This window comes from Lycium barbarum, chromosome 10 (assembly GCF_019175385.1).
Source record: "Lycium barbarum isolate Lr01 chromosome 10, ASM1917538v2, whole genome shotgun sequence".
Lineage (NCBI taxonomy): Eukaryota > Viridiplantae > Streptophyta > Magnoliopsida > Solanales > Solanaceae > Lycium > Lycium barbarum.
This window is the reverse complement of record NC_083346.1, coordinates 2349618-2371279: the sequence shown is the minus strand read 5'-3', so window position 1 is coordinate 2371279 and position 21662 is coordinate 2349618. Positions and strand designations below refer to the sequence as shown.

The 21662-nt window shown below is 37.4% G+C and overlaps 5 protein-coding genes and 1 pseudogene across 5 annotated transcripts; 2 read left to right on the top strand and 4 right to left on the bottom strand.

Moving 5' to 3' along the window:
* Nucleotides 1-306: 306 nt before the first annotated feature.
* Nucleotides 307-1708, bottom strand: LOC132614962 (auxin-responsive protein SAUR68-like). The gene has a single exon (XM_060329517.1). It carries the CDS (start codon nt 1413-1415, stop codon nt 945-947), a length of 471 nt encoding a protein of 156 aa, XP_060185500.1. The 5' UTR covers nt 1416-1708; the 3' UTR covers nt 307-944.
* A 1184-nt stretch (nt 1709-2892) lies between these two features.
* LOC132614624 (auxin-responsive protein SAUR68-like) lies at nt 2893-3738 on the bottom strand. Its single transcript, XM_060329118.1, has one exon. It carries the CDS (start codon nt 3581-3583, stop codon nt 3146-3148), a length of 438 nt encoding a protein of 145 aa, XP_060185101.1. The 5' UTR covers nt 3584-3738; the 3' UTR covers nt 2893-3145.
* Nucleotides 3739-5767: 2029 nt separating this feature from the next.
* LOC132615271 (auxin-responsive protein SAUR21-like) lies at nt 5768-6563 on the top strand (annotated as a pseudogene).
* Nucleotides 6564-7564: 1001 nt separating this feature from the next.
* On the bottom strand, nt 7565-8349 carry LOC132614862 (auxin-responsive protein SAUR68-like). The gene has a single exon (XM_060329414.1). The coding sequence runs from the start codon at nt 8187-8189 to the stop codon at nt 7743-7745; it is 447 nt and encodes a 148-aa protein (XP_060185397.1). The 5' UTR covers nt 8190-8349; the 3' UTR covers nt 7565-7742.
* A 3196-nt stretch (nt 8350-11545) lies between these two features.
* LOC132615641 (uncharacterized) lies at nt 11546-18323 on the top strand. Its single transcript, XM_060330257.1, has 5 exons — nt 11546-11587; nt 12669-12753; nt 13402-14871; nt 16733-16780; nt 17862-18323. Exons 3-4 carry the CDS (start codon nt 13404-13406, stop codon nt 16768-16770), a joined length of 1506 nt encoding a protein of 501 aa, XP_060186240.1. The 5' UTR covers nt 11546-11587; nt 12669-12753; nt 13402-13403; the 3' UTR covers nt 16771-16780; nt 17862-18323.
* Nucleotides 18324-18450: 127 nt separating this feature from the next.
* On the bottom strand, nt 18451-19188 carry LOC132615642 (auxin-responsive protein SAUR68-like). Its single transcript, XM_060330258.1, has one exon. It carries the CDS (start codon nt 19067-19069, stop codon nt 18635-18637), a length of 435 nt encoding a protein of 144 aa, XP_060186241.1. The 5' UTR covers nt 19070-19188; the 3' UTR covers nt 18451-18634.
* Nucleotides 19189-21662: the final 2474 nt, after the last annotated feature.

The following is a 21662-nucleotide window of genomic DNA, read 5'->3' as shown; positions in this document are numbered from 1 at the left end:
AAATTTGTTTATTGTTGGTTGGACTCTAGTCGCAGGAGATTTCTTCTTTAATATTTGTTCTTAGTTTCATATATATATAGGGGTGTGTGTGTCTCTGTGTCTAAAAGATTAATGTCTTTAATTTGTGAACTACTACTAATTAAGCACTTGCCTTGTCCTATCTAGGCCATGGGAATTCACTGTGAAGAGGGAATAGTTTTGGACATCCTCAGCAGGTTACCCGTGCGGTCTCTTCTTCGATTCAAATGTGTTTCAAAATTTTGAGAGACATTAATCTCCGAATCTTACTTTAAGATGAAACATCTCAATCATGCCAAGAATGACTTTAACTCCCAAAAACTTCTTGTTGGCCAATAATTGCCTGTTAATGGTGGTATGTTTACCTTCCATTCTTCTTCTTTATCGACTAATCAACTCGTTCAGGATGTACAAAATCTTGGTTGTCCTTCATACAGCACACCGTTTGGTATAGCCAGCATTTTTTCTTCTTGCGATGGGTTGGTTCTTCTTGGAGTTGTTAGTCTATTTCGTAAACAACTTTTGCTGTGGAAACCCTCCACAAGAGAATCGACAAAACTAGTACTCCTCCATTCAGGATTTACACTACAGGATAATACTTTCGGATTGGGATATGATGCAACTAGTGATGGCTACAAGATCTTAAGCTGAGCAAGTGGTGCGTACTGCCATCCGCTGAGATTCTCACGCTAAAAAGTGGTTCCTGGAGAAGTATTTGTAACAATCCAACTATTGTATGCCCTAAGACGGGATATCAAATGGAGAAACATCCATATCTTTATGCCCTAAGACTAGTCACTACTCTGAGAAAGCGAATGAAAAGAAACAAGAATTTCCTAAACCATCATGGAATAGATCAATTTGAAGGCAAGAATATGGAATTTTTGATGAATACTTTAGTGTTAATTGTATTCTGTACACTTATATCAGGTATCGATTACAAAATTTATCACAGTTAGTTCAACAACTAGCCGTTGTGAGTTTCTTTCTTTTTGAAGGTATGGTGCTGATGAGCATCGGCTGGGAGCGACTGAAACGAGCAAAGCATTATGAAGACCTGGAGCTACACCTCTTTTGATGAGTGATATGACGTAGTTCATGAATAGAGCATCACACAGTAATGTAATAGGTCCATCACTTGAAAGTCCAAACTCTTCTTCGGACATGTGCAACAGTTGTCTGATTACCTCGTGTTGAAGATAAGCCAAAGGAACCACACATCGCTTCTGATCAGTTGTATACACCACAAAATGACCTTTTGTAACAATAGAAGATGATGTGCTACAACTCTCTGCATCATTGTAATTGGATCTCGGAAAAGAAATTCTCTTCCTTTGCTTAGCTGCAAACTTCTGCCATTTCCTTGCCATTTTGATGAGTTTCTTAGCACTGACCATATTGATTTCTTATGGATATAGGAAAGAGAAAAGTTGATGATCTCGCAAAAGGTTTGATGAAGTGCTATCTGTTTGATGATCAAAATGGCTCATAGAAGCAGTTTATTTATAGTTTGAGGCTAGAGAATGAATTTGTATTGTAGCTAAAGTTGCCAACTTGAATTAGGTATTTTAGGCAAAATCATGTGCTTTTGTTTTGTATGGGACCTTAAGAATTGTGGACATAGGTAGCTCTCTAGTTTTAAGAAAAGTGGTTGTTGCATTCATTCAATTCTCTGTCACCATATCTTTAAACCAAGTGGTCCAGGACTAAGTCATAAATTTAATCCATACTGTGCCAAATCTTGAGAAGCACTTGGGCCTATCGTCACATATCCCTACACTGCCTTGTGGTTTTTCAATTATGGCACATGTTTTTGATCATCTTTGGATTAAGTTGGACTATGCCTAACCAAAGACACCGCAAAGAACTGCTTTACTATTGGAACATCAAAGGCATCAAACATGGCAAACAATACCATCTTTGCATATGGTGGACAGTTTGGAGAGAGACAAACCGGAGGTTGTGAAAAAGGAAAGAGCCATTAGCTAGATCAAGTTTAACTATATTCTTTTACTTTCCTTTTGCTGCACACAGGAGTTTAATGAAGACACCGATAGCATCATAGAATTTATTAGCGCTCCTCAGAATTAAGGGAATGGATTCTTTAGCTTTTGATGTACATATTCAGAACAATCTTAGTGTGCTTCATCAATAGTAATGTACCTTTATCAATAAAATAAAGAGTTTAGACCAAATGTACCAGTGTGCTCATTGAGCTGGAGCTTACCACTAGCCACTGCAGGTAAAGCCATGTGCTGATGCCTGTTGCTATTTTGATATGGGGCCTTGAATTTGTGGATGAAACTTGTCGAAAGAAGGGAAGATGATGAGTTCCTTCCATTGTTCACTTTTGTCGACAACAGAATGTCAGAATGGACCTATTAGTTATAATATCAAGTCACACTTAGGACTTCTCACCAAATTTGAAGAGTTTCTGACCTTTGAATGAAGACTTGTTTTCTAAATTATAGATTAAGTTTTCTGAACCATGTGCTGTTGTCTGCCTTGTCATGTAGATAGGAGACCTTTACATTGAACATTAGACCTCTTCCAAACTTCTTACTCTTCTTTTGACTTGTTAGTTATGATACCAAGCCTCCCTTTGTGCAATAAAGGATCAACTCCCCTTTGCATTGTCCAAAATTGTTAAAGTTTTTTTGGGCGTTATAAATACCTACTGCTATTATCCACGCAATTGTTTGTAAACTGAAATGGAAAGTCAAAGATTTTTGACAAATGTACTGAGAAAACAGCATTAACAAGAAGCAAACTAAATCTGTTTGTTGAAATTAGTCTTTGCGGAAGCCCGAAGCTGGTTCATCCTTTTGCAATTAAGTCTATAGTCTTTACTTCTTGTTGGAAAGAATTAATGATTTAATGAAGCTTTTGACATTACGTTCTATGAATTGAGCATATCAACTTAACCAGTGATTTTGAAAACAATAGGCTATATATTTTTAGGTGCAAGACTACTACAGAGAAAGGATATGCAATCAGAATTTCCCAAATTATAAAAAGTAAACAGTTTGGAGGCAAGAATATGGAATGTTTGATGAGAAATTTGATGTTAATATCCTGTACACTTGTTGAGTATCATGTATCCACTACAAAAGTTATCACAGTCTGCTTAGCAAACTAGCAATTGCGGGTTTCTTTGTTCATGAAGGTATGAAGCTGATGAGCATCGACTAGAAGCGACTGATACAAGCAAAGCATTCTGAAGATCTACAGCTACACCTCTTTTGATGAGTGATATGATATAATTCATGAATAGGGCATCGCATGGTAATGTGATAGGACCATTACTTGGAAGCCCAAACTCTTCTTCAGACATATGTAACATTTGTCTGATTACCTTGTGTTGAAGATAAGCCAAAGGAACCACAAATCGCTTCTGATCAGTTGTATACACCACAAAATTCCCTTTACCAACTATAGAAGAGGACGTGCTACAACTCTCTGCATCATGGTAATTGGTTCTTGGAAAAGAAATTCCATTCCTCTGCTTGGCTGCGAACTTCTGCCATTTCCTTGCCCTCTTGATCAGTCCCTTAGCACTTATCATATTGGTTTATTTGCGATAGTTGAAAGAAAAAAGTTTATGATCTTTGAAAAGGTCTGATTAAGTTCTATCTGCTTGATGATCAAAATGTCTTACGGAAGCAGTTTACTTATAGTTGAGGCTAGAGAATGAACTTAAATGGTAGCTAAAGTTGCCAACAAGGCAAAATCATGTGCTGATGTTTAATATGGACCATAAGAATTGTGGACATGGCTGTTTGTCTAGTTTTAAGCAAAGAGTTTGATGCATTTATTGAATTATGTGTCACCACATCTTTAAATCAAGTGGTCCAGGACGAAGTCATCAATTTCATCCTGTCTTGTGGATATTATTTTAATGGTTTCTTCTTCTGTTTCAAATCATGAGAAACAGATAGTGTTGTTCTTCAACAAATTTATGGCCTGAATACTATGACAATAACAGAGTAAGCAAGACCATGTGAATCTTCATGTCCTATTGTCTCTCAAATTTCTCTTCACCACAAAACATTTATGTGTTGAAACTTGTCATTAGCTTATATATATATATATATACACTAGTTACCGGATGTTCGTGCTAAGCCCAAACCCAAACTCAAAATATATATTTGCATTTTCGACCCAAATTTGTGTTGGTCTTTGATTTTTCCCTCATAACAAATTTGGAATAATTTTTTGCGGGACATGAATTTATATTTTCGCATCATAATATCCTACAAATAAAGCCTTTTGCCATTAGTGAACTTACGTCGATAGGCATAAATTCTATTGCTATAGAAAAAATTTAAAGACCATCCCATTTGAAGGGCAAAACTTAATGAAATGCCTGCGCATTTGAAGGACAAAACGTGCAATTTTTTCAAAAACAATACGTAATTTTTATTAAATAAGTATAATTTTTGTTACATTTTTCTACTACATAATTAATTTAATATAACTGCAGGTTAATAATATCTTGCTGATAAGTTTTCATAATTATTAAAGCTTCTTCGACATATAATTGAATAGTCTTAAAAAAATATCTATGGAAAACAAGTTTAGTGTAGTAGAAAAATTAGCAAATATCAAATAGACGCAAGTGATTTCATATTCTATCAACTAACATGATAAAGTATGAAAATTACAACTCGGTGAAGATCATAAATTGAAAAATATTTTTGTATTTTTATGAATTTATGAGAATGTGATTTTTCTTTTATTAATAGGATAGACTTCTTTGATATTTATTAATTTTTCACTCATTATTTCATGTGTAAGGATTTATGCTAGTTAAATGTGGTTTCTAGCCTTAATAACACTATTTTTATTTTAACGTTTTACGGTACCATTTAATAAACTTTACTTTTTATATTTGTAAGCATATATAAGCTTATTAAAGAAGCAAAAAATTGGAGATTTAAAACAAATAGAGAGAATAATATGACCACCAAAAGATGTGGTGCAACAGATGAGCTGCTCTTTCCTTAATCAGAAGTCTTGGGTTCGAGTCTCGGGTATGAAAAAATCCTTGATAGGGAGCGCTTCCTCCGAATGGGCCCTACGCGACAAAAATACGAATTTAGTCAGGTTCCAATGTAAGTACCAGACCGAACACCTAGTGGGAAACCAAAAAAGAAAATAAGATGGAGAAGAATATATAACGTCAGACGTGTTTAAATGTAAAGTAAGACCTAATAAATGCTTCAATTAAAAAAGAAAATTTTGCTCCAAAGTTACCTAAATCAACCTATAAGGTGCCCCCCGGTACATATTGTTAGTGTTTTTAGCTTAGACACACCCCTTAAAAATTGACTTACCCTTAAAAAGTAAAAAGTATTTTCGCTAAATAGTAGTGCAAATTTTAATCGGGGTGCTTGGTTATGCTCTTCACTTATCTAAACAAGGATAAATTTAAAAAAAAAAAAAAACTTTAATGTAAAAAATCATTTATTTTGATCTAAACATAAATATTAAAAGCAATACATACACCCAAGACCCATAAAACTTATACTTGAGTAGATAAAAAAAAACTTATACGTGAGCAGATAAAATGTAAGACTGCAGCAGTGAAGGATCAGGATCGTTTTTAAGCTTTTAAATGTAAAAATATGCTATATTTTGATCAAGAATGCTTTAGGAATTAGAAATTTAAGCCTTGTAAAAAGGCATGTAAAGATGATTTTATTTACAAAAATATACAAGTTAACTGAGGTAATATAAGATGAAAAGCATGGGTAATGACTACCATGCAAAAGTAGAATTGGCGTGGGACCCTCTGCAAAAAAGACTTCCTTAAAAAGCCACTTCAACGCACCAATTATAGAGGTCCATCAAGGCCAAGGGGTCTTCAGAAAATGAATTAAGGCAATGCAAGTAAAAGCCAACGTATAGCAGTATCATGTACTGTACTCAGAGAACTAAAATTACCAATTGGACCCTGTGAGGACGACAAATTTTTGAGATTCTCATTTATATAGAGTACTAATATATATATACACACTTATACACAAAACATTTGAGCAGAACACAAGTATCCTGACATACAAAGAACTTTCGTTTTCTTTGCATTTCTCAAAATTCATCCTTTTCCTTCATCATTTTGGCTTACAAGATATCCCTGTGACAATGGGCATCAAAGTGACTCCGGCTAATCAGTTCTTAAGGAGGTCAACATCTGGAGGTGTTCCGGTGTTCCAAAAGGACACTGTGCAGTATATGTAGGAGAGAGCCAGAAGAAGAAATTTGTCGGCCAGTATCATACTTGAGCCATCCTTTATTTCAACACTTGCTACCTAAAGCCGAAGAAGAGTTTGGCTTCGATCATCCAATGGGTGGTCTCACAATACCTTGCGAAGAGAATGTGTTTGTTGATCTCACTTCCCGCTTAAGAAGATCATGAGTAGTATCATTGTGCAAACTCTTCAACAAATGATTTTTTTTGTAAAATAGTAGGACTTGTAAATGAGAAAGAGGTGATTATAGAGAGAGGTCGTTTTCATTGTATATTTGAGACTACAAGAACCTTGGAGATTTCCCTATGTAAATTTATGACTAGTAGAAGTTCTAGTTCTGATTACTCACTGATTTGTCATATTTGCCTAGACAATTCCCATATTCTTATAGAGTCTTGCTGCTGAACAAGTATTCAAACACCTGCATTCTTTATCTGCACTAGTGGAGGAGACTAGTGCATTTGAGTGTGTCATTTAATGGAAAAAGATTAATTCGAACACAAAAATATTGGGATGTGCATGAAATCTGGCACCTGACTTGAATCACTAATAGCTAAAGTTTGCTGAAAAGCAATTAATCAAAGTAGATAGGCCATCAAACACTCATCTGAGTTAGGCCATTTGCAATTCTAATCGCCACCATTTTAGTCGTTCTAGTCAAGACTGGGCAATGTATATAACTACATCAAAAATGAAGCCAAGCAAAAAGACGCAGTAACAGCCTCTAAAATGCAGATAGTTGAAAGGATAAAGATATTTGAATTTAGCTTCTATAGTTCTCTAAAGATGTCATACCCAAGCCCATGACACGTATTGTCCGCTTTGACCCAACAGACCTCACGAATTTGTCCCTTTGGCTCAATAATATTTATCACAACCCAAGCCCATGACATATTGACCGTTTTTACCCAATAGACCTCCATAATTTGTCCCTTGGGTTATGCCATCACTGAGCCCAAAAAGGTGTGTACCATGCGAACTTGTTTTATGCCTTATAAAGCTCCCTAAGGTATCATGTGAACCCCCTCTTTAGAAGCTTGCCGGTCCTTCTTTAATAGCCTTTTCTTTTTTCATTCCTTCAAACAAGTGTAATTTGAACTCTGAGCTTTGTTATCACATTCTAAATGGTTGTTCTAGTTTGCCGCTTCTTTACAAACCACATTGATAAAGTATGAAAATAACTGCAAAGAGAGTCTAAAGAAGAACACTTCACAGTTTCACCCCATTTAAAGTCTTTACAATTAATTTTCATGTCATTTAGCTTTGTGTGGTCATGATTCATATGTCTTTTAAATCTCGATGGACAAAGTTGATTTCTCGATTGTCAAATTTAAAAAAGGAAGCTATATCTGATTACTTTCAAGATAAAGCTCTATTCCAATCTGTAATATAATACAATATTTCAGTTGCCTATTTTTCACCTGCTATACAATCCATTTTCAACTGTCATTTACAGAAGGAGTCTCTCATGACTCAATAAACAAGAATGTGTTGATTTCCACTTTCTTGGTAAAAAGAAGAAGTTGAACAGCAACATGAAGGAATTGAGAGGAGCAACGCTTTGTGAAGATCTCCAGCTGATACACCTTTCTTGATAAGGGAAATTACATAGTCCATGAAGTCCGAATCACAGGGTAATGTAATAGGGCCACCACTCGGTAACCCAAACTCTTCTTCGGACAAGTTTAAAAGTTGTGCAATGGCCTCATTTTCAAGGTAAACCAAGGGAATCACGAAGCGCCTTTGATCAGCCGTATATACCACAAAATGTCCTTTTTCAACTTTGGAGGATGAGGATGTACTGCAAATATCAGCATCACTGCCATTTCTAGGAAATGAAATTCTCTTTCTCTGCTTGGCCACGAACTTCTGCCATCTCCTGGCCATCTTGATGAGTTTCTTAGCGCTGAGCATTGGCATTTTTTCTTGGAAGATTGGAAACAAAGAAATTAAATAAGAAATTTAGAAACCTTTGATGGCTGAATTGATAATGCTTGTGCTTGATGATGAAAAAGGATCATGGAAGGGGTCTTATTTATATAAAAGACTACAGACAGGCTTTGGATTGGTGCTGATGTTTCTGTCACTAACCACCAAAGGCAAAGCCATGTGCCGATGCCTGTTGGCAATGTTGATATGGGGCCTTAAATTTGTGGATGAAGCTAGTTTGAAAGGATGAAAAAATAATAAGTTTCTTCCTTTCTTCACTTTGGTAGACAACCAATTAGGCCTATTAGTTATGTTATCAGTTCATACTATGTACTTCTTACCAATGCAAATAATTTGAAACCATTAGATGAACAATTGCTGGTGAGAAGCAAGACCATGTTCTTCCCCCTTCTTTGTCATGTAGATAAGAGACCTTTTGAAATTGCCATCTTGGCTAGTTATGCTAGAAAACAACTGCAGTAAAGTCAACATGTGGTTATTCTGTGTTGGATCTCTGTCACCATATTTTAAAACAAGGTGGTTCAGGGCAAAGTCATTATGTTCATATTCTTGTGGAATTTATTCTAAAAATGTACAAATCATGAGAAGAAGAGGGGCGTAGTCTCGTTCTTCAACAAAATTTGTGGTCTGAATAATTTAGAGAGTAAGTAAAACCATGTGAAACTTCATGTGCCATTGTCTCTCACCAGTAATCACCAATTTCTTTAGACCACCTTAAGTATTTGGATCTGAAACTTGTCATTGACTTGTATACATATACACATACGTTAGGAAAAGCTAAGTCAGATAACCTCGTCTTCTTGATCAATGTGAATCCTCAACAGCTGATCAAGGCGAAAAACTTTTGAACATAATTGCTTACAACTATATAGATTAAAATGCTGGTTAACCCCTTGCATTCAGCCGAATTTTGGATCTTCATCCACGTCTTAGATATCATCTATTAACTTGGGCAGTTCTATATGCATTGTGGTGACAAGTATGCATACATAAAACAGAACATATATACTTAAGATTCTGAAATATTGAAATCAATATATGCTGGATCCTTTTTTCTTAACTCTTTTTTCCTAGATTGGCAGGGGAAGATGAGTGGAAAGAAAGGATAACCTGCCTTTTTCAATATCCAACATTACTAAGTTCCTTTGGCTTAAAATGTCGTGCTGCTATTCATTTAAAGGACGATTACAGCCCAATACTTTTGGTTGATCTAGTTTACAAAATAGCCAGCAAATGTATAGGTTTTGTATATTTTAATATACATATAATATTCGCATAACATATGTATAGTATACATATAATATACATATCAGTGTATAGGTTTTGTATATTCAGGCTGCTCCCAGTAATTAAGTTTGGCCGAAGGTATATAAATGAAAAAATCCCTTCATTTAATTGCTTGTAAATCGAATCTCCCGAGTTAAAATTGTTGATAAATTTACTCAAAAGGCAAGATTAACAAGAAGGGAACTAGATAATCTTGATAAAATTGATAATCTTGATAAAATTGATGGTGCATACTTTTGCAATTAAGTCAATAGACTTTTGGAGAGAAATTCACTTTTATCATGTTTGAAATAAATGATTTAATGAAGCTTTTTGTTATACCCCGTACATTTATATGACGAATTATCCGCAAGAAAATCGACTCAAGTTAAAGGCGGAATTATTTTCGGATACGAAATAGAAATCGTTAATTTTCAATTTTAATTAAAACATAAATTGTGTATGAATTTTATTGGTATAAAGATATTATTGGAGATTAGGGGTAAATTAACTATGATTAGATTATTAAGTGGGATTAAAATTTAAATCACTTCATTAATTAATTAAGCTTAAGGGGCCATGTGGGCCCCACCCGAAAAAAAAAAAAAAAAAAAAAAAGGAATCAAAATCTGGAAATTAACAAAACAAGGTGCAAAAGTGAGTCATCAAAAGGGGGAATACGTGTAGCAATATGGGATATATATATATTTAATGGGATGTAGTGCAAATGACCATTTTCAAGTCATTTGTTGGTACACAAAGCTCAAGAGCAAGAAAAACAAATGCCCATGGCTACTCACGGCTAGATTGGGGCTTAAAAAAAAAAAAAAAAAAAAAAATCAGTTTTGTTGCTTAGTAAAAATTCTAAGGAGAAGACAAGGAGATAGAGGTGGAGAAGCAAGAACAAGTATAAAGATTTAAGACACAAATTGGAGCCAAGTATCCAAGGTAAGAATTGGTTATTTTCTTTTACATTTAGAATGAGTTGGATGCATTGTGAATATGTATAAAATGGTGCATGTTGGTATTGAATGTTGTTGTTGAAATTTAAAGTTAGCCGTGTGAAGGGCTTATGTGAAGTAATGTTTGAATTTCTTGTACATGTATTAAGGATGGTTTGAATGATGTAGTGTGTTTGAAGGGAATGAAAATTATGGAATTTTGTATGTAGTTGTGTTGAAGCCGTGTAGGAGTTGATTTAAGGAGTTAATGGACTGTTTTATGTGATACTTTAGTTGTTGATTGTTATGGACATTGTGGTGTATTGTTTGCATTTTAAATATGTGAGTTAAGATGTAAGAGAAATGATATATATGGAAGTGGGAAAAACAGTCCAACCGTGGACTGTTTTATGTAAATGGATGGGCTAATTTAGTTTGAATGTTGATTGTTGTTGTCATGGGTTCTAAAATAAGAATGAAGACATAGATGGTTAAAAAGTGGAGTTGAAGTCGTTATGGGCTGTTGTAGGAGTTAGTATGCTATTAATATAGTCTCTTGCGGTTATATAGACAATGTTGCTAAACATGTTATTGTTGTTTGGTTGGAGTTGGACAATTGCAAGTTATTGCGATTTTTGTAAACTTGATAGATAAGTGTTGATCACAAGAAATTGTAAATGGTAATGTTATGTTGCTGTTTTGGGCCGTGAGCAGGAGTTATTTTTGATCAAGCATGATAGTTAATTTTCAGTAGAATTATAGTTGTTGTTGTCCCGAACTATATGGCGAAAAGATTGGAAAGTTAAAGTTGGAATTGTGTTGATACGATCATATTGTCGCTTTTTTTTTTATTGGATTGAAGGAATTGAAAGTATAAGTGTGCCCATGTATTGTTGCTGGTATTTCTGTGTCTACAGGAACACAATTGGAAATTTGGATAGGTGAACCTATAAGGGAAAGTGCTGCCGAATTTTCGCCAAAATGCTAGTTAATAGAATACTTAAGTGAGAACATATATATAGACGGGAATGTAGGTCCTATAGAAGAATGAACTACAGAGTGGCGAACTAGGAAATATAGTTACTAACGATAACGTCACTTTTATATAAATAGGCGAAAAGAGCAACGAGGCAAAAGGGATTCACGGATAATCGTCGACAGGTATGTAAAGCTATCCCTTTTCTTCTTTTGGCATGTCCTAGGTGTACTAGGATCGGATTCGAGCCTCGGAAAATATTCTGCTCATCGGAATCCGCATTTGAAAATATCCCTCTTTCATTCAATAGAATTGAACCTTTTTTTTGTATGCTTTCTTGAAAATTATGCAAACCTTCCCCAAACTTTATGAAAAGTTATAAAATGTCCGTAGAACCTTCGTAGGTGACCCCATAAGCCTAAAATGCGTAATTTGAGCCCACCGCCTTGCTTGTCCCAAGGTGGGCCCACTAGTCCCGATTTTACCCTTATTGTACTTAAGGCTCGTTTTCGAGCAGTTTTTGGAAAGAAATGTTCTGACTACTCTTTTAACTACTAAACAAAAAAAATTGTTTTAAATAATTCATTAAGTCTTATAAATTGTTTTGGCACTCGGAACGACTTCAGAAAGGTTATGCTTCTGTAATTCATTATGACATCCGAAACTCACTTATTATGATCCCGTCTGACTTCATTAAATTGGTTTGTCATTGATATGCCTCATCGAGTCTCTGAAAATATTTATGATATTTTAACTGCATTTAGTTTCTCACTACTCCACTCGTGGATGCCCCAATGTTTCCCACACTGAGCCCGGGCCAGGATATGTTGTCAAGCGTAATCCTCTGCATTGTTCGCCGTGCCTCGATGTGAGGGGGCAGGTATACGTGTACATGGGTTTGTGGAGTATGCTGTGCCATGTACACATGTTCTGATATGATTTGCCATGGCCATCTGATATGATATACTATGTTACGGGGTTATGCCCCTATTCTGATTCTTCTGTGTTGTGGCACCAGCGTCGGGAGGGTGGCCACGTTCTGTCTGCCGAGTCCCTTGGCAGGGGTCGGATTTGATATGACATATGTTTCTGTACACACTCCGCATGTTTTGAAAATATGTATTTGATACTTTGGATTTTCTACTCACTTTTTCTGTACGTTCTGTACCAGTTATGATTTTGTTTCTGTAATTCAGGCTTTACATATTCAGTACATATTTCGTACTGACCCCCTTTCTTCGGGGGCTGCGTTTTCATGCCGCGCAGGTACCGACGACAGGTTTGCTGATCCGTCCGTCTAGGATATTTTTCTGCCATTTGGAGCGCTCTTTTATTCAGAGCCCATCTTTTGGTACAGTCTGTCACTACTGTATTTATATATTCTCGTTCATGGGTACGGCGGGGCCCTGTCCCGTCATATGATTCTGTCGGTCTGTTTAGAGGTCTGTAGACATGTTTGTGGGTTGGGGTCTTTCTGTACGGATGCGTGTATATGTTGTGTTTGGGCGATCCCATTCACCGCGGCGGCCGGTCCGCATATGTTTAAATGTTGCTTTGTTGGCCCTGGGTGGTCATTGTTGGTATTATCTGTGCGCAGGGTTAATTTGGATAGTCTGTAAAACAAAGGAAACTCTGCCGAAATTTTTCTGGAAATTATCTAAATTTGAAATATAGCCTTGTCGGCTTCTGCTATATACTTGAATGCGTTTGATAAAAATTTGAGATAGCATTTGATAGATGTGTTTGGGTGCCCAGATCGGGCACTAGTCACGGCCTATGGGGTTGGGTCGTGACAGAAGTGGTATCAGAGCGGTTTGTCCTCGGAATGTCTACAGACCGTGTCTCGTAGAGTCTTGTTTATCGGTGTGTTGTGCACCACATCTATAAACAGGAGGCTGCAGGACATTTAGGGTGTTTCCTTCCTTTGAATCTAAGATCGTGCGATAGAGCTATGCTATTAGGATGATTCTGTTCTGATCCGTTGTTGCTTTTCTTTCAGTGATGCCTCCGAAAAAGGCGACGGCCGCCCAGAAGAAAAAGGGCGTGGTAGGAGAGACCAGTCGGGCTCAGAAGGGTACTCGGACCCTTGCTCAGATGATGCGTGATATTGCGTCCCAGCCAGCAGACTCTACTACGTCTTCATCATCAGAGGAGTCTGGAGCACCAGTCGCTGCCACTAGGGGTCGGGGGACGGCTACACCATTAGCTCCAGAGGCTCCAACGGCCGCGCCTCCAGTTCCCCAGCCAGGGGCAGATGATGGTACCCTGCGAGAGGCAGTTCAGCTATTGACTCGACTGGTAGCGGGGCAGGCTCGCAGACGCGGGCGGAGGGATGATGATGATGATGACAGGCGTGACAGCCTGAGGGTTCGAGAGTTCCTATTATGTGGCCCCCCAGAGTTTTTTGGGTCTAAGCCCGACGAGGACCCCCATGACTTTATTCGGGGGATGCGACGCTCACTAGACTTGGTCAGGGCTTCAGAGACTGAGTCTGTTGAGTTGGCCTCGCACAGACTACGGGATGTTGCTGCTCACTGGTATGAGTCCTGGGAGCTATCCAGGGGTGAGGGTGCTTCCCCAGCTACTTGGGACGAGTTCGTGGCTGCGTTTACCCGCCACTTTTTGCCCCCAGAGTTACGGCGGGCGCAGGTTGATCGATTTTTGCATCTGCAGCAGAGGGGTCGGAGCGTTCGTGAGTATAATTTGGAGTTTGATTCTCTGGCCCGGTATGCACCTGCCATAGTAGCAGACATGGCCGATCGGATGCACAGATACGTGATGGGGTTAGACCGTTATTTGATTGATGGCTGTATGGCGGTGGCATTGCAGACAGATATGGATATCGCCCGACTACAGGCCTATGCTCTGGGTATGGAGGACCGACACAGGGACGATTATTCCAGCAGAGATCGGGACAGGAGGCCGCCCAAGAGGGCCAGGTCTGCAGGATATTCTGGAGATTCCCGAGGCAGACAGCCTCAGCCGCAGCAGCAGTCTAGCTGGCATTCTTCCCAGCCGGCACAGAGCACACCTCCGCAGTTCTCAGGCAGGAGATTTGATAGCCCAGGGTATTTAGGAGCAGGCCAGAGCTCCGGGGTTTCAGGTTCGCGGGTAGACAGGAGTTCCGGTCAGACGAGGCCACCCAGGCCTCAGTGTTCTTACTGTGGGAGATACCACCCTGGAGAGTGCTACCGTGCTACAGGTGCTTGTTATTCTTGTGGCCGCCAGGGCCATACTGTGAGAGAGTGCCCGTATAAGGGTAATTTGGGAGGTGCAGCGCAGCCTACCGGGTCAGTCGCTGGGTCATCGTCTCCTTCGATAGCCATACGCCCTGCGGGGCAGGGTACGTCGACATCAGCAGGCCGCAGCAGAGGTCGTGGCGGAGCTCCCAGTTCAAGCGGTCCTTCGAACCGCATCTATGCCTTGACTAGTCGACAGGACCCGGAGGCGCTACCAAACGCGGATACAGGTATACTAATGTCTTTTTTCGAAATATAAGTGTATTGACAGGTCTAGCCTCTACTTTGTGATATATTTGCCCCAAAATGCTTACAAGACCCTATAAGATTAATTTGACATTCGAGGACGAATGTTCTAAAGGGGGGGAGGATGTTATACCCCGTACATTTATATGACGAATTATCCGCAAGAAAATCGACTCAAGTTAAAGGCGGAATTATTTTCGGATACGAAATAGAAATCGTTAATTTTCAATTTTAATTAAAACATAAATTGTGTATGAATTTTATTGGTATAAAGATATTATTGGAGATTAGGGGTAAATTAACTATGATTAGATTATTAAGTGGGATTAAAATTTAAATCACTTCATTAATTAATTAAGCTTAAGGGGCCATGTGGGCCCCACCCGAAAAAAAAAAAAAAAAAAAAAAAGGAATCAAAATCTGGAAATTAACAAAACAAGGTGCAAAAGTGAGTCATCAAAAGGGGGAATACGTGTAGCAATATGGGATATATATATATTTAATGGGATGTAGTGCAAATGACCATTTTCAAGTCATTTGTTGGTACACAAAGCTCAAGAGCAAGAAAAACAAATGCCCATGGCTGCTCACGGCTAGATTGGGGCTTAAAAAAAAAAAAAAAAAAAAAAATCAGTTTTGTTGCTTAGTAAAAATTCTAAGGAGAAGACAAGGAGATAGAGGTGGAGAAGCAAGAACAAGTATAAAGATTTAAGACACAAATTGGAGCCAAGTATCCAAGGTAAGAATTGGTTATTTTCTTTTACATTTAGAATGAGTTGGATGCATTGTGAATATGTATAAAATGGTGCATGTTGGTATTGAATGTTGTTGTTGAAATTTAAAGTTAGCCGTGTGAAGGGCTTATGTGAAGTAATGTTTGAATTTCTTGTACATGTATTAAGGATGGTTTGAATGATGTAGTGTGTTTGAAGGGAATGAAAATTATGGAATTTTGTATGTAGTTGTGTTGAAGCCGTGTAGGAGTTGATTTAAGGAGTTAATGGACTGTTTTATGTGATACTTTAGTTGTTGATTGTTATGGACATTGTGGTGTATTGTTTGCATTTTAAATATGTGAGTTAAGATGTAAGAGAAATGATATATATGGAAGTGGGAAAAACAGTCCAACCGTGGACTGTTTTATGTAAATGGATGGGCTAATTTAGTTTGAATGTTGATTGTTGTTGTCATGGGTTCTAAAATAAGAATGAAGACATAGATGGTTAAAAAGTGGAGTTGAAGTCGTTATGGGCTGTTGTAGGAGTTAGTATGCTATTAATATAGTCTCTTGCGGTTATATAGACAATGTTGCTAAACATGTTATTGTTGTTTGGTTGGAGTTGGACAATTGCAAGTTATTGCGATTTTTGTAAACTTGATAGATAAGTGTTGATCACAAGAAATTGTAAATGGTAATGTTATGTTGCTGTTTTGGGCCGTGAGCAGGAGTTATTTTTGATCAAGCATGATAGTTAATTTTCAGTAGAATTATAGTTGTTGTTGTCCCGAACTATATGGCGAAAAGATTGGAAAGTTAAAGTTGGAATTGTGTTGATACGATCATATTGTCGCTTTTTTTTTTATTGGATTGAAGGAATTGAAAGTATAAGTGTGCCCATGTATTGTTGCTGGTATTTCTGTGTCTACAGGAACACAATTGGAAATTTGGATAGGTGAACCTATAAGGGAAAGTGCTGCCGAATTTTCGCCAAAATGCTAGTTAATAGAATACTTAAGTGAGAACATATATATAGACGGGAATGTAGGTCCTATAGAAGAATGAACTACAGAGTGGCGAACTAGGAAATATAGTTACTAACGATAACGTCACTTTTATATAAATAGGCGAAAAGAGCAACGAGGCAAAAGGGATTCACGGATAATCGTCGACAGGTATGTAAAGCTATCCCTTTTCTTCTTTTGGCATGTCCTAGGTGTACTAGGATCGGATTCGAGCCTCGGAAAATATTCTGCTCATCGGAATCCGCATTTGAAAATATCCCTCTTTCATTCAATAGAATTGAACCTTTTTTTTGTATGCTTTCTTGAAAATTATGCAAACCTTCCCCAAACTTTATGAAAAGTTATAAAATGTCCGTAGAACCTTCGTAGGTGACCCCATAAGCCTAAAATGCGTAATTTGAGCCCACCGCCTTGCTTGTCCCAAGGTGGGCCCACTAGTCCCGATTTTACCCTTATTGTACTTAAGGCTCGTTTTCGAGCAGTTTTTGGAAAGAAATGTTCTGACTACTCTTTTAACTACTAAACAAAAAAAATTGTTTTAAATAATTCATTAAGTCTTATAAATTGTTTTGGCACTCGGAACGACTTCAGAAAGGTTATGCTTCTGTAATTCATTATGACATCCGAAACTCACTTATTATGATCCCGTCTGACTTCATTAAATTGGTTTGTCATTGATATGCCTCATCGAGTCTCTGAAAATATTTATGATATTTTAACTGCATTTAGTTTCTCACTACTCCACTCGTGGATGCCCCAATGTTTCCCACACTGAGCCCGGGCCAGGATATGTTGTCAAGCGTAATCCTCTGCATTGTTCGCCGTGCCTCGATGTGAGGGGGCAGGTATACGTGTACATGGGTTTGTGGAGTATGCTGTGCCATGTACACATGTTCTGATATGATTTGCCATGGCCATCTGATATGATATACTATGTTACGGGGTTATGCCCCTATTCTGATTCTTCTGTGTTGTGGCACCAGCGTCGGGAGGGTGGCCACGTTCTGTCTGCCGAGTCCCTTGGCAGGGGTCGGATTTGATATGACATATGTTTCTGTACACACTCCGCATGTTTTGAAAATATGTATTTGATACTTTGGATTTTCTACTCACTTTTTCTGTACGTTCTGTACCAGTTATGATTTTGTTTCTGTAATTCAGGCTTTACATATTCAGTACATATTTCGTACTGACCCCCTTTCTTCGGGGGCTGCGTTTTCATGCCGCGCAGGTACCGACGACAGGTTTGCTGATCCGTCCGTCTAGGATATTTTTCTGCCATTTGGAGCGCTCTTTTATTCAGAGCCCATCTTTTGGTACAGTCTGTCACTACTGTATTTATATATTCTCGTTCATGGGTACGGCGGGGCCCTGTCCCGTCATATGATTCTGTCGGTCTGTTTAGAGGTCTGTAGACATGTTTGTGGGTTGGGGTCTTTCTGTACGGATGCGTGTATATGTTGTGTTTGGGCGATCCCATTCACCGCGGCGGCCGGTCCGCATATGTTTAAATGTTGCTTTGTTGGCCCTGGGTGGTCATTGTTGGTATTATCTGTGCGCAGGGTTAATTTGGATAGTCTGTAAAACAAAGGAAACTCTGCCGAAATTTTTCTGGAAATTATCTAAATTTGAAATATAGCCTTGTCGGCTTCTGCTATATACTTGAATGCGTTTGATAAAAATTTGAGATAGCATTTGATAGATGTGTTTGGGTGCCCAGATCGGGCACTAGTCACGGCCTATGGGGTTGGGTCGTGACACTTTTGACGTGATTTCTTTGAACTAGGTATATCACTTTATCCATTGATTGAGAAAGTCACAAGCTACATATTACTGGTGCAAGAATATTAGAAAGCCAACAGAAAGGAACCAGATTTTCCTAATTTTCTAAAGAATAGACCAATTTGGAGTCAAGAATATGGATTTCTTTTTATGAACAATTAGACGTTAATCTGTACACTTGTTGAGTATCATGTATCCATTACAAAACTTATCACAGTTAGCTTAACAAACTAGCAAGTGCGGGTTTCTTTGTTCTAGAAGGTATGAAGCTAATGAGGATCGACTCGAAGCAACTGATACGAGCAAAGCATTCTGAAGATCTGCAGCTACACCTATGCTGATGAGTGATATGATGTAGTTCATGAATAGTTCATCACATGGTAATGTAATAGGTCCATCACTTGGAAGTCCAAACTCTTCTTCAGACATGTGCAACAGTTGTCTGATTACCTTGTGCTGAAGATAAGCCAAAGGAACCACAAATCGCTTCTGATCAGTTGTATACACCACAAAATACCCTTTGTCAACTACAGGAGATGACGTGCTATAACTCTCTGCATTGTAATTGGATCTTGGAAAAGAAATTCTCTTCCTTTGCTTGGCCGCAAACTTTTGCCATTTCCTTGCCATTTTGATGAGTTTCTTAGCACTTATCATCTTGATTTCTTTGGGATATAGGACAGAGAAATCAGAAAAGTTTTATGATGTTTTAAAAGATTTGATTTACTGCTATCTGCTTGATGATCAAAACGGCTCATGGAAACAGCTTATTTATAGTTGAGGCTTGAGAATGAATTTGAATTGTAGCTAAAGTTGCCAACCTGGAAAATAAGTGTGCTAGACAGAATCATGTGCTGCTGTTTAATATGGGACCTTAGGAATTGTGGATATAGTTGGTTGTCTACTTTTAGGTTGATGCATTTTTTTTTTTTCGTTTTGCGCAGAATAACAAAAAATAAGGCTATATAAAAATTCATGATGGTATTATCTTCTACTTATATTCTAAGTGCTTGTCAAAGATTTGAAAAGGCAATACCATGTGATACTTCGTGTGCCATTGTTTTTTCTTTCATCTGTACTTAACTTGAAGGAAATTGACAACTTCTTTAATATTGTCTCGTATTAACTAGTAGGCTCCAGTACATGTGAACCAAGTCACCAACACGCTGACTTTGTTTTCGAGTAGCCAGAAGTTAGCAGTAGGGCCTGTTGTATGGAACAATATGGTATAAATTTATAAATACTTGACAATTAGGAGGGAAAAAAGACCATTCAATAATTTGTCTGCTATGTCTTTTTTTCTTTTCAGTAAACATAAACATTGGGATGCTTTATGACTCACTCTGATACACACACTAAGTTTTCTTGTTTTCAAGTTGCTTGAAAGTCTTCCTTATGTTCCTATGGCCATTCGAATTCCTCGTATAATTCAATCTAACCGAGTTCTCAAATGTCTTCGACACTAGGAGATGTTCCAAAGGGTCATTTTGCTCTCTATGTCAGTGAGAACCATAAGAAGAGGTTCATTCTCCCGATTTCGTTCTTCAGCCAAACTTTTTTTCTAGATTTGCTGAGTCAAACTGAGGAAGAATTTTCTTTTGATCATCCCATGGGCGGTGTTACACTTATTTATGCAGAGGAACTCTTCATTAATCTCACTTCGCGCTTGATTAGGACATGGGAGGGGAAATAACCTTGTTTTTTGCTGACACAAGTCAGTAAAGCAATGCAAGAGATTTTTTTAAGAAAGGTGAATTTCCAACAGAGCTGTCTGAAATCTGGAATTTCTGAGGGAAAGGCCGTTAGAAACAGTTGTTACTAGAACAAGTTCGTAGAATTTCTTATGAGAAGGCCGTAAGACGAATACAATTTCGACGGATTTTCAATGAAAAAAGGCCATTAGAAATTCGCATTTTTCCAGTACTGCAAGTTATCACTCCAACATTAGGTAGATTAGTGAGGTTTTGCAACAGAAGAGAGGATAATGTAATACTAGTGACTGATGTCAAAAAGTAAACTGTATTTTCTTTATCATTCTAATTTGTATAATTGTCAACATATGCAGAAGCAAGATATAAGTTTTTAACTAGCAATAATCTTATATTCAAATCTTCAGAATTGGCCACAAAATCCTTACGTGTCGTCATAACTTGATGTGTAAAAATGTCAGCAATATGTTTTTGCTCCAAATTAGTCCAAGTCAACTCCAAATTTGATATACAACCTTCTAAATATCAATCCCCACTATTTCCAATGGTTAGATTCAGCCTAAACCTCCAAAAATCAATAGACCACGCTGTATTCTTGGACAAGTAATTTTTTTCAAGCTCAACAAGATCTACCAATAGTGTTCTTCAATTTTCTTCAACCAAAATAATCCAAACAATTAAGATAGACACAAGATCTACCAATAGTGTTCTTCAATTTTCTTCAACCAAAATAATCCAAACAATTAAGATAGACGACAATACTACAGCTTGTTTGGATGGTTGTTACCTATTGTATTGTGTTATTAGTTTAAATATAATGTTTGTTTTGATTGTTACTTAAATTTTAATTTATAGTATAACGACGAAAAGTCTCATTTTGTGTAACGACCGATTTGGTGTTATCGCTTGGTTACCTTGTCTTTTTTTTCTCATTTTTATTATCTAATAATTCTATTTTATCATTTACCCTATCTTTTTATGATAGCTCTATCCGTTACCCTACTTTTCTTATAGGTTTATCCTTCAAATTGCTGATGTGTGAGATTATATAACAACGGGAAACAGTACAATTTATCCAAACGTTGTGTTAATCAAAAGAATACAATACGATACAATACAATATGATACATTATGAAACGAATATGTAACAACCATCCAACCATACGGGCTACTCAATCCAACCATAAGTAAGCAACCGAATCTTCGATTTCTATAACACAAAGAAGCACGGTTTGCCCTTCAAATGGGCTTCAGAATCGAACTTATGCATGGTTTACCCGTCAAATGGGCTTCAAAATCGAACTTATGCCTAATAACGGATGATGATTTAAGTGACCTAATGGATGTAGAGTTCTATTTTGTGGTTACTAATATTTAGGAATCTGTTGTAACTTACTCCTCCTATTTAGGCTCTGTTGATAGTCATTATCTTTTTTTTTATGTTTATCTTAGCAGATATAGGGGTTGTATAATTCTTATTATACGGTGCCATACACAATCAATAAACAGTACAATATTTTTCCCATCTTCTATTCTCTTCT

Coding starts and splice junctions, on each gene's coding strand:
- LOC132615642 (XM_060330258.1), bottom strand. CDS start 19,069: ATGATAAGTGCTAAGAAACTCATCAAAATGGCAAGGAAATGGCAAAAG.
- LOC132615641 (XM_060330257.1), top strand. CDS start 13,404: ATGCCTCCGAAAAAGGCGACGGCCGCCCAGAAGAAAAAGGGCGTGGTA. Junction 14,872..16,732: donor GCTACCAAACGCGGATACAG/GTATACTAATGT, acceptor TTATATAAATAG/GCGAAAAGAGCAACGAGGCA.
- LOC132614962 (XM_060329517.1), bottom strand. CDS start 1,415: ATGGTCAGTGCTAAGAAACTCATCAAAATGGCAAGGAAATGGCAGAAG.
- LOC132614862 (XM_060329414.1), bottom strand. CDS start 8,189: ATGCCAATGCTCAGCGCTAAGAAACTCATCAAGATGGCCAGGAGATGG.
- LOC132614624 (XM_060329118.1), bottom strand. CDS start 3,583: ATGATAAGTGCTAAGGGACTGATCAAGAGGGCAAGGAAATGGCAGAAG.